Source organism: Pecten maximus, chromosome 3 (assembly GCF_902652985.1).
Source record: "Pecten maximus chromosome 3, xPecMax1.1, whole genome shotgun sequence".
Taxonomy (NCBI): domain Eukaryota; kingdom Metazoa; phylum Mollusca; class Bivalvia; order Pectinida; family Pectinidae; genus Pecten; species Pecten maximus.
In genome coordinates this window covers 26,379,443-26,392,323 of record NC_047017.1, presented here as the reverse complement: position 1 = coordinate 26,392,323, position 12,881 = coordinate 26,379,443, and the positions used below count along the sequence as shown (strand labels likewise).

The window sequence follows — 12,881 nt, the reverse complement described above, 5'->3', positions numbered from 1 at the left end:
TAGTATATTAATCAAAATTGAGAAAACGAGAAAGCAATCAGTACTGATCTTCTTTGTAATAATACAAGAGTGTACTAACATGGTATTAATATTACATGTATATGGTAATAATAAAATGAGATAAAACATTGCTCTGTGTATAAACATCTGTAAACAAAGAAATAGGCAGTACTGACCTTAATTACACATTTGTAGCTGTGTGGTATTCGATCATTATCATAAAATGAGATAATACATTTGAATGATATACATATGTCATGAAGCAGGTGGAAGCAGGCAGTACTGACCTTTCTTGAGCTACATTTGTATCCATCTATAAGGTACTTGACAATTTTTGAAAAGACACATTGCTATACAATAGTAAACAAGAGGAGGCAGACAGTACTGACCCTCCTTGTAATACATTTGTATGCAATCACGTGCTTCTGCTGTTTTGGACAACCTTAAGCAATTTCTTCATAAACAGATCAGTAGCATCTATCATATTCTCCATCTTAAGAACAAAGCTGATGGCAGACAGTTTGTGGGCTTCATAAAATTTGAAACAAGACAGTTTTTTGTTAGTTGCTTCATTAGTGTTCAGCGCGAAAGTATATGCTAAACTTTAGAATATATAGCTATAAAGATAAAGGTGGATTCTGTATTTTACAAACTATTTCTAATGCAATGACAGAAGGAAAAGTCCTTTCACTGCTATATGAGCACCTTGAAACTGATCTGTCCTTTGTTCTGCAATCTAATTGGCACCAAAACGGCCGCATATTTGTCATGTACTCCTAATACATCAGAATACAATATAATTGTATCTGAAGAATTTCAGAAATTCTTTTTCCATTGAAATGTTCTAAAAGCAATGACCATGCTTATAAGTCATACCGAGCCGCTCGATCAGCCCTATGTAATTATTGAATCGCCTGACTTCCATAGTTAAATCTATTAAACGCCTCAGGAAAGCCCTATCCGGAATATGATGATACATCTAATATTGAGAAAGCCAATTATCTGTTTTAAATCCGTCAGTTGTATGCGTCTTTGTTTTCGAATGAATTGAGGAGACTGCGCTTTTTCAAGCTTATCCTGGGGCAGATTGGCAGTAATAAGAGTTGAACTTAATTTTATGCCATGAATTATTATTTCAGTAGAGGACCAGTGTGTTTTTTGTCTGTTTTTTAGGGATACCCAGGAGTTATGTATTTTTTCAGAAGCACTTTTAGATCTGACATGCATTTTGTTGATGAATAATAAACATCAAAGAAAGTGTCATCTGAAATATACGATATGGAGGCTTTATGGTGCTGGGTCATGTACTACTGAAGAGCACAACATACTGCTGACAAGAAGAGGAACATACTACGGGAAGGCATTTATTGAAGTGAAATGTATTATTCCACAATAAACACAAAGCATTTTACTATTTGTATTGAGGAGGTTAATAGGTTATTTTGGGGAATTAAGCCTAATGGTGAAAGTGTCGAGTCTCGAAAGAGTTTGTGATCAAAAGGGTCTGCAATTCGACCTTTAATTCTTTCCTTTTTTGTTTTTCCAACACTTACTCAGGGGTTTCGCGCGTGCTGACATATGATTATCTAGTTAATCTATTGAGGACGTTCGTTCCCCTGAAACGTTTAGCTGAAAATCTGATAACAAACCAACAAATAGTTCTTATTGTGAATGGTCGTACCCAGAAAGAATTGGGATTTGGCAGTTTGGTTAAGCCTGTACTGACTTACAAGCTAGTAGCAGTTCCTGACGGATTGCCATATTTCAGCAAGTGAGCTATTTCATTTTAAATGTTTCCGTGTATATTGATACAAAAATATCTGATAACATTAGTTGCTGTTAAATTAATTAACCAACAACCACTAGATGAAATGGTCGTTTATTAAAACGACATCCAATAATCAATATTACATCAAATGATGTTATATTAACATGATCAATCGATTACCCCTTGGTCAATAGCACCAAGGATAATCCCACTTCAAAGTAGCAGGGTTACATCTATCACTAGAGCCCCCAGGGACCAATAACCCAAAGGGGATCTAGAGAATTGCCGATAAGTATATGAAGTTCCTACAGTCACTTTACCGATGTAATATTTTTTCACATGTTATTGTGTCTCACATGGTACGGTGTTTAACATCCACAAAGTACAGTGTTTCAAATGGCATAGTTCTTGACGTGGAATATCGTTTCCCATGATATAGTATTTTACATGGTATAGCGTTTCACTTCGTTTAGTGTTAACATGGTATAACATTTCACATGGTATAGTGTTTCACATAGTGTTATGATTCACATGCGTTTTGGTTTATGCTTTTACTTTTTCTGCTTCGTACATGAAAGGAACCATTAACCCTAAGTTTCGGTGCCCCTGAACATCACACCATTAACATTTGGCTTACTTTGAAATCGATGATGATATCGGCAAAAGTAATGTCCAACCCAGTGTGGTTTATACTGTAGACTAATGCATGTATCACAGGTATTCATATAAATTACAGCGCAATGTTCCTCCTCTTCTGATGTATCCTAAATTTTGCGTCAATGTACGGTTTCTTGTGCGTTGCTAGAATGATGTTTATTTTGTTATATTTAACATGCAATACCCTGCTTCTCTTTTCAGACAACAGCTTGAAATGGTACTCCCCAGCACTGCGAAGAAGCATTCTCACTAAAAACGAACAAGATGTATAGATTGATATCGTATATAACATTTATTTCAATTGGCATGATAGTTGCCACAACTCTATTCACTATTACGTTCATTCAAGAAGTGTACAGACCGAGGGCAGTAATGGACTATCGTGATGTCTCCAACCTACAGCAATCATCGGTTCGTTGGGACCTTGGCAACAATGATGATAATCATAACGATCACATGTTTGGTCGCCAGATAATAGCAAAGACGAAATATTCAATCATGGTAGACGCCCCGTACAACATCAACAACAACAAAATATGTCGTGGAGTAGATAAGGTTTCTGTCCTTGTGATGGTGCATACCGCCCCAAACCATTTCTTTATCCGCTCTGAAATGAGGCGGACCTGGCTTAACACGACAGTCTACAGCCCCGAGAGTGTTCGTGTCGTTTTCCTGCTCGGCCTGGTAACAAATTCTACATTGCAAGTGAAGCTAGAGATGGAATCCCACAAATATCAAGACATCATACAAGGAAAGTTTATAGATTCTTATCGGAATTTAACCAATAAAGGTGTAATGGGATACCGCTGGATTACCGAGAACTGTATGAATGCAGAGATGGTTGTTAAAGTCGATGATGATTCTTTGATCAATTTCTTCAAATATTTCGAGGAAATTCGAAATCAACTGGCACCTAAAAAGAAAAATATATTCTGTAACCGCATTGAGCCTTATACAATGCCGATTATCCGAAATCGCAACAATAAGTGGTATGTCCATGCTGATGAATATAGGTATTTCTCATATTATCCCCACATGTACTGCAGTGGCTTTGTTGTATTTATATCAACGGATCTGGTACCAGCTTTATTCCACGCAGCTATCGGCGCACCTTTCTTCTGGGTGGATGACTTTTTCTTGTTTGGTATACTCCCGTCCCGGTTGAAAAATGTAAATTTTGATACGTTTGGAAAAAATATCACTTTCCGTCATAGAAATGGTTTAAAATGCTACAAAGAAAAACATTCGAATTGCGAATATCTAGTGATGTCTGCAAAAAGCAAAGAAATCGACGTTATGTGGAAAGCTGTGATAGAGGATCGTAAACAAAGCAGTAATGGGTACTATTATATGCGGTTAAATCCGTTGAATCAAGACTAATTACGCCCGATGAAGTCCCGAGTACTTCATACCGTTTAAATTAGGTGAATGATTTGTTTTGAATTAAACGTCTTTACTCTATAGCATGCATGAATACTAGAAGTAACATGTTTTGGCAACTGCTATTATTTTTTACTCGATTCAGAAATCAAGTTCCTCGCGGAAACCACGAAAAACGTTTTCTATTTTAATATCGGTGGAGGTAAATTTGTGCACGCCATTCTATTTAGTGTCCAAGAAACGGCATCATAAAAAATGTCAGATCTTATAAAATGTTTTCGAATTACTAAACTTCGAACAAAAGATTTTTTGTCCAGAAATCGCCAATTTACAGATGTCAGTTATGCTTTTTATACCTCATGAACTATAATATTATTGCATATAGGAACATTCATCACGATACTTATCTAATCTATCCTTTGAAATAATAAGATATTACCTACCACTGGTACATAAATTAGGACTGTTTTCTTTACCACAAGATGTCATGTCGACAAAAACGTCAGTAAGAAGACCGTAGTCGTATTCATAATCAATAAAAAAATATCAAACCGTATAATCTGAATATATGCCTATATCTACTTATTTGTCCCACTTAGAACATTTTGCAACACTACAAGATACCGTTCCATATAATCAATATAAAATTCCAATATTCCGCTTACTCATTAAACATTCTACTGGATAACCAATTACAAAAGTATCACAACCAAGTCACACATGTTTTAATACATGTTTCCTATGTCCCCCTTGTGTGGATGAGAGCTGCATCCCTACAACAGCTGGCAATGGCACTGTCGGCTAGTATTACCCAACACACTATTAAGTATACGTCATCATCATTTACGTCTTGTATTGACACAGCCCTATACACATTTATAGGGAATTTGTGCTTCTGCTGTACTTTCCCATACATATTCATACTTACATTGTTATCAAAATTGGAGCGGTACCGGTCTCCAGTCTTTCGAGTACAAGAAATAAACTAGGGGCAATAACAATAAAACAAAAGCTGAATGAAGGTCGGTTTTTTCCAGGAAAAAAAACTTCATATCGCCAAACATTCTTGTCTTTTCTGTAAAAAATTCTTGGGACATTAAAAAAAATAATTAAGGCATGAAGGAACCTGAAATGAAAACAGAAACATAAAAAAAATGACAGAATATAAATTACCCATTATGCAGATAACTCTAGAGTCAAATTAAATGGTTCTGGAAATGCTTTAAGATTCACTCTTCTTAACCAATTTGCCAAATACTATGGACTCTAACCAAATATGTTAAAACATGTATCTGGATTGAGGATAAATAACGTAGCTATGACAGAATATGAACAGAACCTTGGTCAGATGATTAACCTTCTGGAAATACAAATGAACGTTGATAATATGTTAAAAAAACCAATTACAATCATAAGATTATTAAGTCATCATTATATTGTTAGCAGCAGCTTACTGCAATGTGCAAAATAACACATTTTATTGCTCAAAATACATTTTATAGTACATGATATACAAAACCTGATGAACAATGTGCAAAACTTGTACTCTTCAAATTATCATAGAACAATAAAAAGACAGAGTTAGTACATGTTAGATAGTACAAACATTCGCAGAAGGCGGTCAAACGATGACTAATATAGATTACTTCATAAAAGCAATGACGCTGTTCTGGTTTCAAGGATCTTGTATGTAAAACGTTGTTTAGAAATGTTATTGGTAATTGATAATAATTCTATAATCATCTATCTAAATGGCTCAAAAGAACAAAAAAAAGAGATAAGTAATGTATTCTGGAAAGAAATCTGAATTGACATATATAGTTGCTGTAAAAGAAAGACACACTCTAAATCATCTTTGGTATAGCAAGAAGTTTTTTTTAAATCAGTGTTCATTGAACGATAGGGCAAAATAGGATATTTTATTTATTTCCGTTTCACTATGCTATAATATCTACTATGTAATATCTTACAAAACATAATTATACTGTGGCTCTACCACTCAGTCCTAAATATATCTGTAATGTAATACCACCCAAAACAGACATTATACTGTGGCTCTACCACTCAGTCCTAAATATATCTATGATGTAATACCAAACAAAACAGACATTATACTGTGGCTCTACCACTCAGTCCTAAACATATCTACTATGTAATGCCATACAAAACAGACATTATAATGTGGCTGTACCACACTATCCAAAATATATACACTGTATATATACATAATTGTATCTATATCTGATAAAAAGGGAACTAAACAGTGTACTGTTTTTTGAATTCCGAAAGGCTTTCGATTTTGTTTATCACAAAAAGTTTCCATTCAAAACTTGAATTGTATAAATGCTCATCTTGAACAGTGTAAATTTTAATAGTTATTTGAGCGGGTGATTTCGAGTTTTTAAGAATTTTAGGAATACTCTCCCCCTTTTAGTTCGGGCTCCTCGGGGATCAATATTGGGTCATTGTTGTTCATTTTGTATGTACACGATCTTTCCTAGTTACTAATCAGAGTGATATGTATACACTCTGTATGTATGCAGATGACCCATGTAAAATCTATTAATGATCTGAATAACAACCTCAACGAGGATGCCAGGAAGTTTCATCAGGTGGGATGCTAACAAAATGTGTATCAATACTGACAAAACCAAAGAAGCTACATGTATCTCTACATCACATAGGAAATGTATATAAAAAGAACTATCTGTCGTCATCGAAGATGTAAATATTGAAAATGTAAAACATGAAAAGTGCATGTCTTGGAATCAACAGTTCTCAAATGTATGTAGAAAACATCATGTTATTTTGTTTAAATGAAAAAGCTAAGGCTATTTTTAAGCCAGACTCCCTGTATTAATTCTTTATTTGTTTTATCAATCCTCATATTGACAACTGTTCTACCTTTGTTTGAGGAAACAGTACAAAAATATTGTTACGTTGAAGCGTCTCCAGAAGGGAGCAGTCAGAATTATTCTAAATTGTGATTTTTAACTCCATCTAATGACATGTTTAAATTACTTAGATGGCTACATCTTAGCAAAAGGATTTTATGCGGTTTATTTTTATGTACAAGTTACCTAGCAATCTAACTCCACAAAATTTGAATTGCTTTACTAGCAAGTCCGATGTTCATTGTAGGTTAACGAGATTCTCAACCACAAATGTTTTTTTTACTTACCATCTCATAATACAAATTCTTTCATAAAGTCCTTCAGATATCAAGTATTTGGTTTGGTTTATTTTGTTTAACGTCCTATTAAAAGCCAGATTCATTTAAGGACGCGCCTGGTTTTGGAGGCGGAGGAAAGCCGGAGTACCCAAAGAAAAACCACTGGCCTACGGTCAGTAATAGGCAACTGCCCCACGTAGGATTCGAACTCGCAACCCAGTGATGAAGTGTCGGAACACATTAACTACTTGGCCAACGCAAAGCCCATACATGGAATATTTTGTCAAGTCATGTGAGAAACTGTTCAACGCTTTTATCTTATATGAAAGCAGAAAAGAGCTTTTTTATGGAGTAATATTTAATCCTGCTGTGGTTGTACTTTTTAATTTACATTTACATTTAACAACATTATGTGTTTTGATATCATATGTGCCTTGTTTAATGTCATAGTATTATTCTTGTATGTGTTGTAAATATTGTATATTCTACACTTATCTCGACCATGTGTAAGACGAGCTTTTAAGTTCAACATGTTATCAAGTATAAATAAAGACTTTAATCGTTATTATTTGTACTATGTTATACTAAACAAAACAGACATTACGCTGTGGCTCTACCACATACCCCTGACTATATATATGATGTAATACAAAACAAACATTATACTGTGGCTCTACCACTCAGTCATAAATATATCTATAATGTAATACCATACAAAACAGACATTATACTGTGGCTCTACCACTCAGTCCTAAATATATATATGATGTAATACAAAACAGACATTATACTGTGGCTCTACCACTCAGTCTTAAATATATCTATGATGTAATACAAAACAGACATTATACTGTGGCTCTACCACTCAGTCCTAAATATATCTATAATGTTATACCATACAAACATCATACTGTGGCTCTACCACTCAGTCCTAAATATATCTATGATGTAATACATACAAATATTATACTGTGGCTCTACCACTCAGTCCTAAATATATCTATAACGTAATACCATACAAAACAGACATTATACTGTGGCTCTACCACTCAGTCCTAAATATATCTATGATGTAATACAAAACAAACATTATACTGTGGCTCTACCACTCAGTCCTAAATTTATCTACGATGTAATACAAAACAAACATTATACTGTGGCTCTACCACTCAGTCCTAAATTTATCTACGATGTAATACAAAACAAACATTATACTGTGGCTCTACCACTCAGTCCTAAATATATCTTTAATGTAATACCATACAAAACAGACATGATTCTGTTGTCTTACCATACTTACCTAAATAAATCTACTATGCAAAGGCTCTACCAGTACCTTGCATAACATATATTATAATGTGGTACTTCCACACTGTCCTAAACATATCTACTATGTAATGCCACAGAAAACAGACATTATACTGTGGCTCTATCACGCAGTCCTAAATATACTGTAATGTAATACCGTACAAAGAGGACATTGTACTGTGGTACTACCATTCTGTCTGAGATATATCACTTTGTAATAACAAATAAACACAGGGGATCTGAATGCATAATTCATGTATTAAATTCCCGACAAAAATGTCAGAAGAGCTAGATTTCGTAAAAGATGCCAAATGCTAGAAGTACTATCATACTATTTCTCTTCAGAAAACAGGCTGTAAACAACAGTTGTTCCAATACGGAATCAGACACTCAATTATCAGTACCATCTAATATTTAAATATGTTACAAAACATATTCCTACTTTATTCGTTTTGCGAATGATACCTAGAAACAAGTGTGCACTTACTGAGTGATTGTCGGGTAGTGGAACTTTGTGGGAAGAAACTTTACTTTGGTAATACAATGAAAACAAAACTTCCTCAAAATGTTGAATCTTTTGGCAAACAAAGAAAATCACAGGGAAAAAATCGAAATACTTCTGTTTATCGATTCATTCTATATAAACAAAAAATAGAGACGGCATAGTGAGCATAGCAAGTTTCAAGAATAATCTTGAAAATGGTCACTCTTAATAAAATACATAATATAATACATCATTATTCTTTATAAAATGAATATCTATTATGAATAGAATGTGAATGTCTGTTTGATAAATATTACTCATATTTGTTTACTTTCATTCTCTTTTCCTTGATGTAGTTATTTAATCATGATACTCTCCATGGAAAATGACAAAATAATATACACTTGTAATTATAATCATGATAAATTGTTGACTAGTTTATACAGCAATATGTGCATTTTGTTGCATATTTTCTAAAATATTATTACAAAAGCTACATAAATAAATTGACCAAGACATCATATACAATGGTAGCTCATACCATCTTTATCTAAAACTATACAACATTACGGCGGGGAAACTACGTCACCAAGGTTATGTGACAAGCAATGGATTATTCACAGAATATGTCGTTGTTTCAAACATTCAAAAACCATCCTCGTTAATCGTAACTTTGACGGTGTTCTCGTCAGGACTCTTGTTTCATCCGATAATTTAAGTTTAGTCGGGATATTAAGAAGGAATAATGTCAAAAACACGTTCATTTAAACACGATTCCCCTAATTACTAGTACTTCAACATTTTTGGTTGAAAAATGGCAATACTAAAAAATGTAGTAATGGTATTTTTGTGTCGATTACTGATTCAATTTTACGTGATTGTCCTGACGGAAAAAACGTAAGTAAGGATGGATGTTGATTCATTAAGATCCTCTGTAAACATGTGACTCATGTATACAGTATACATTCCTCTGTAGATCAATGAATGCAGGGAACTGCATTGAATTACAAGATTAGAGCATTGCAGTCAAGCTTTCAAGTTTGTCTTAATTTGGTTCTACATGATGGGCGTTTGGAGAAAATAATAATAAAAAAATTTATAACTGATGACATTATACTTGATGAAGTGTCAATTTTGCAACGCCTAATTGGCAATGTGCAAATTTCTTGGGATAAATTTAACAGATGTTGGATGTCAGTTTTTACTGCATAAGTACACGGGTGTCTATTACATTATCCAAGGTGTAATTTGATGCGACCTAGTCCGTTACAAATCCCGCAGTGATATATACTTTACGTATTGAAGCTGGGTAGATTGGTATGGCTGTTGTCCTTTAATACGAGTTACTTTTTGTGGATACAACAGCATGTTGACAGTCGACAGATGGAGTTGTGGGTGTGAAATAATACAAGCCATCTTTAACCCACGTCATCGGAATAAGATACTATATATTTCTTTGTTATCTTACCCGGATTACTCAGTAACAGAACAAAACAAAAACAAAAAACATTTACTAAACTGTTGCATTTCTAACAATTTCTTATTGATGTTTATCCCGGACATTAATATGAAAATCAATTGATCAGATTGAGATACATAAAATGTTAATTTAGTATTGGATACATTATGTAATCTGGCGAGAATATAGGCGTACGTATAAGGGTAAATGATGCATTTATAACTTAAGAGAAAATTAAAGTACTGATGCATTTATAACTTAAGAGAAAATTAAATTACTGAGAGTACTAAATGGGTAAACGTGTTGATAAAGAATATACATGTTTAAAATGCAGTGATAAGTTTCAACAATTAGCTACCAATAAAATGAAAATGTCATCTCATCACAGTATTTGCTCTTATTTTGTTCGGATAAAACATTAATACTATACATATCGAAGATCTACATAACATGTGATACATGGAATGCAGATTATTCTTATTCTTTAACATATAAAACAATCCAGATATATCATCACAGACTTAATATGTAAATAGATTGCATTATATCGACATGTGACAAAACTATTGAAACATGACAAATATTTTCCAGATAATATTTCATATTTGACACGAACACTATGTTTTGGTCTGATGCAGGCTACAACAAATTATTTTGGAAGAACACTTGGCACAACACGTTTCTTGGCCATTGTCTGCATGTTATTTCATTAAAAAAAGATTTTTTTAAGTAAATCATGACATTACCTTCGAATCTGACGCTGTACACCGAACCAACAATATACAAGGTTTTACATCAACACCAAAGTACAAGACTACCCTTGAATACAAGAAAATGACCTGAGCTGAAACCAAGTGTTATTGAATTACTGCTTATGTGTGTCATACAAAATAACATGTTATACATTTAGTTTCAGTCCCAATTAATTCAATATTTTATTAATTGCCTTTGACATATCCTTACCAATCAGAAGGCAATATTTATTTGGTATCCCTAATTCACCTTCATATCAAATTTTGTTTAAAAAAAACCCAACACGTTTATAGTGATCAGTTACCATGGCAACTAAAATTTCGAAGAAAAAATTCACATGAACATCTATTTGTATGGTATTTTATATCCTTGTGAAGTTTTATTGAAATGGGCTAACAAATTTAGTCATTACATTTGCGGACGACATACAGCGTGATTCCAGTATACCACCAACGTCGTTGCAGGGGTAAAATAAGACCAAAAACTTAATTTGGAGGACTTAATACAAGTACTAATTGTAATTGGAACCATTACAGAAGTCCCGCTAACACCCCCATATATATCATCGAAATCGGACAATGTTGAAATTTCGACCAATTAGAGACCAGGAAATGGTGGCCATTTTGTTTTCTCAAAAATTTACGCTGTCATTGCTTTTGCAGTGTTTTGAACAAATAGATGCTGGGATTGCGTTGTTAAGGTAACAGTTTCGGAAACATCTAGTATGTCAAATGATAGGCTTTGTATAGTTTCACCATTTGACCAAGGCTGAATCACATCGATCAAATAACTGGGGAGTTATGCCTCTCTATCTAAAAACATATTTATTGTGACAAGTTACCATGGAAACCAACGTTTCGAAGAAAAAGGTCACATGCACATCTATATATATGGTCCATTATACATGTACTTGTGTGAAGATTCAGTGAAATCGTTTCGCTAGTTCAGGAGTTGTCCGAACAACAGACAGACAGTGTTATTTCAGTATACACCCCAACTTCGTTGATGGGGTATAATTCAAATCCCTTAACAATGCACAATTCATCTCTAAACAAATTGAATTGTCTCCTGTTATAACTCTTTTCTTTTTGTAAGAATTTTTATAATCAAAGTTGTTTTTTCAGTACAATGTATTATCTGCTCTCTAGGTAATTATTGGGTCAATTATGGAAAAACAAAATCTCTTTTACACAGTACAGCAAACTGTTAAGCATAAGATTTGAAGCTTAACATAAAAAAAATCCATTTATGAACCGAGATCCCTGAGGGCTATTGGCACCACCATTGAATGACATTTAATGGATCACTGTTAGACTAATCATTTCTCTATCCTTTTTCTTCTTCTTTTTCATTTGCAAACAAGAGGGGTCTTCATATCATATCCGAGAAAGAGAAAAAAACCTCTTTGTCCGCAATAGGGTAACAAACTTTAGCTAACATACCTATGAAGAACTTTATAGCGTTTCGCAAAAACAAACTTTTAACTGGCAAAATTCAAAATGGCAGCCTGTTTGACTCTTACCCCCCTTCCCCCATCAAATATTCGAAGTTGAATAGTGAATATAGATCAGTTGGTAAACATCTAGCTCGTGAATACAGTATATAGTCTCTGTAAGGTTAGAGAATTGACACAAAGCTTTCAAGTTAGTGTTAATTTTGGTTGTAAATGATTGGCGTTTCAAAAAATAAAATGATAATTGGTGTAGTTAATGACGAGAATTCCTATATATTTTTTTGGAGTTTACCAGCTACTCTTTGTACCACCAACTCAAGACGGCATGGGTTTACAGTGTTCTGCAAATCACTCATATTTCGCGTGGGATTTATTTTCAGATTAATGCACGGAGAGAGTCACCTATTTATCGGTAACCGATATACGAGTTTGGTAGAGTCCATGACT

The 12,881-nt window shown here is 33.8% G+C and overlaps 1 protein-coding gene across 1 annotated transcript; it reads left to right on the top strand.

Moving 5' to 3' along the window:
• The first annotated feature begins 2,745 nt into the window (after positions 1 to 2,745).
• Positions 2,746 to 7,542, top strand: LOC117323728 (beta-1,3-galactosyltransferase 5-like). The gene has a single exon (XM_033879148.1). It carries the CDS (start codon positions 2,798 to 2,800, stop codon positions 3,803 to 3,805), a length of 1,008 nt encoding a protein of 335 aa, XP_033735039.1. The 5' UTR covers positions 2,746 to 2,797; the 3' UTR covers positions 3,806 to 7,542.
• The last annotated feature ends 5,339 nt before the right edge of the window (positions 7,543 to 12,881 follow it).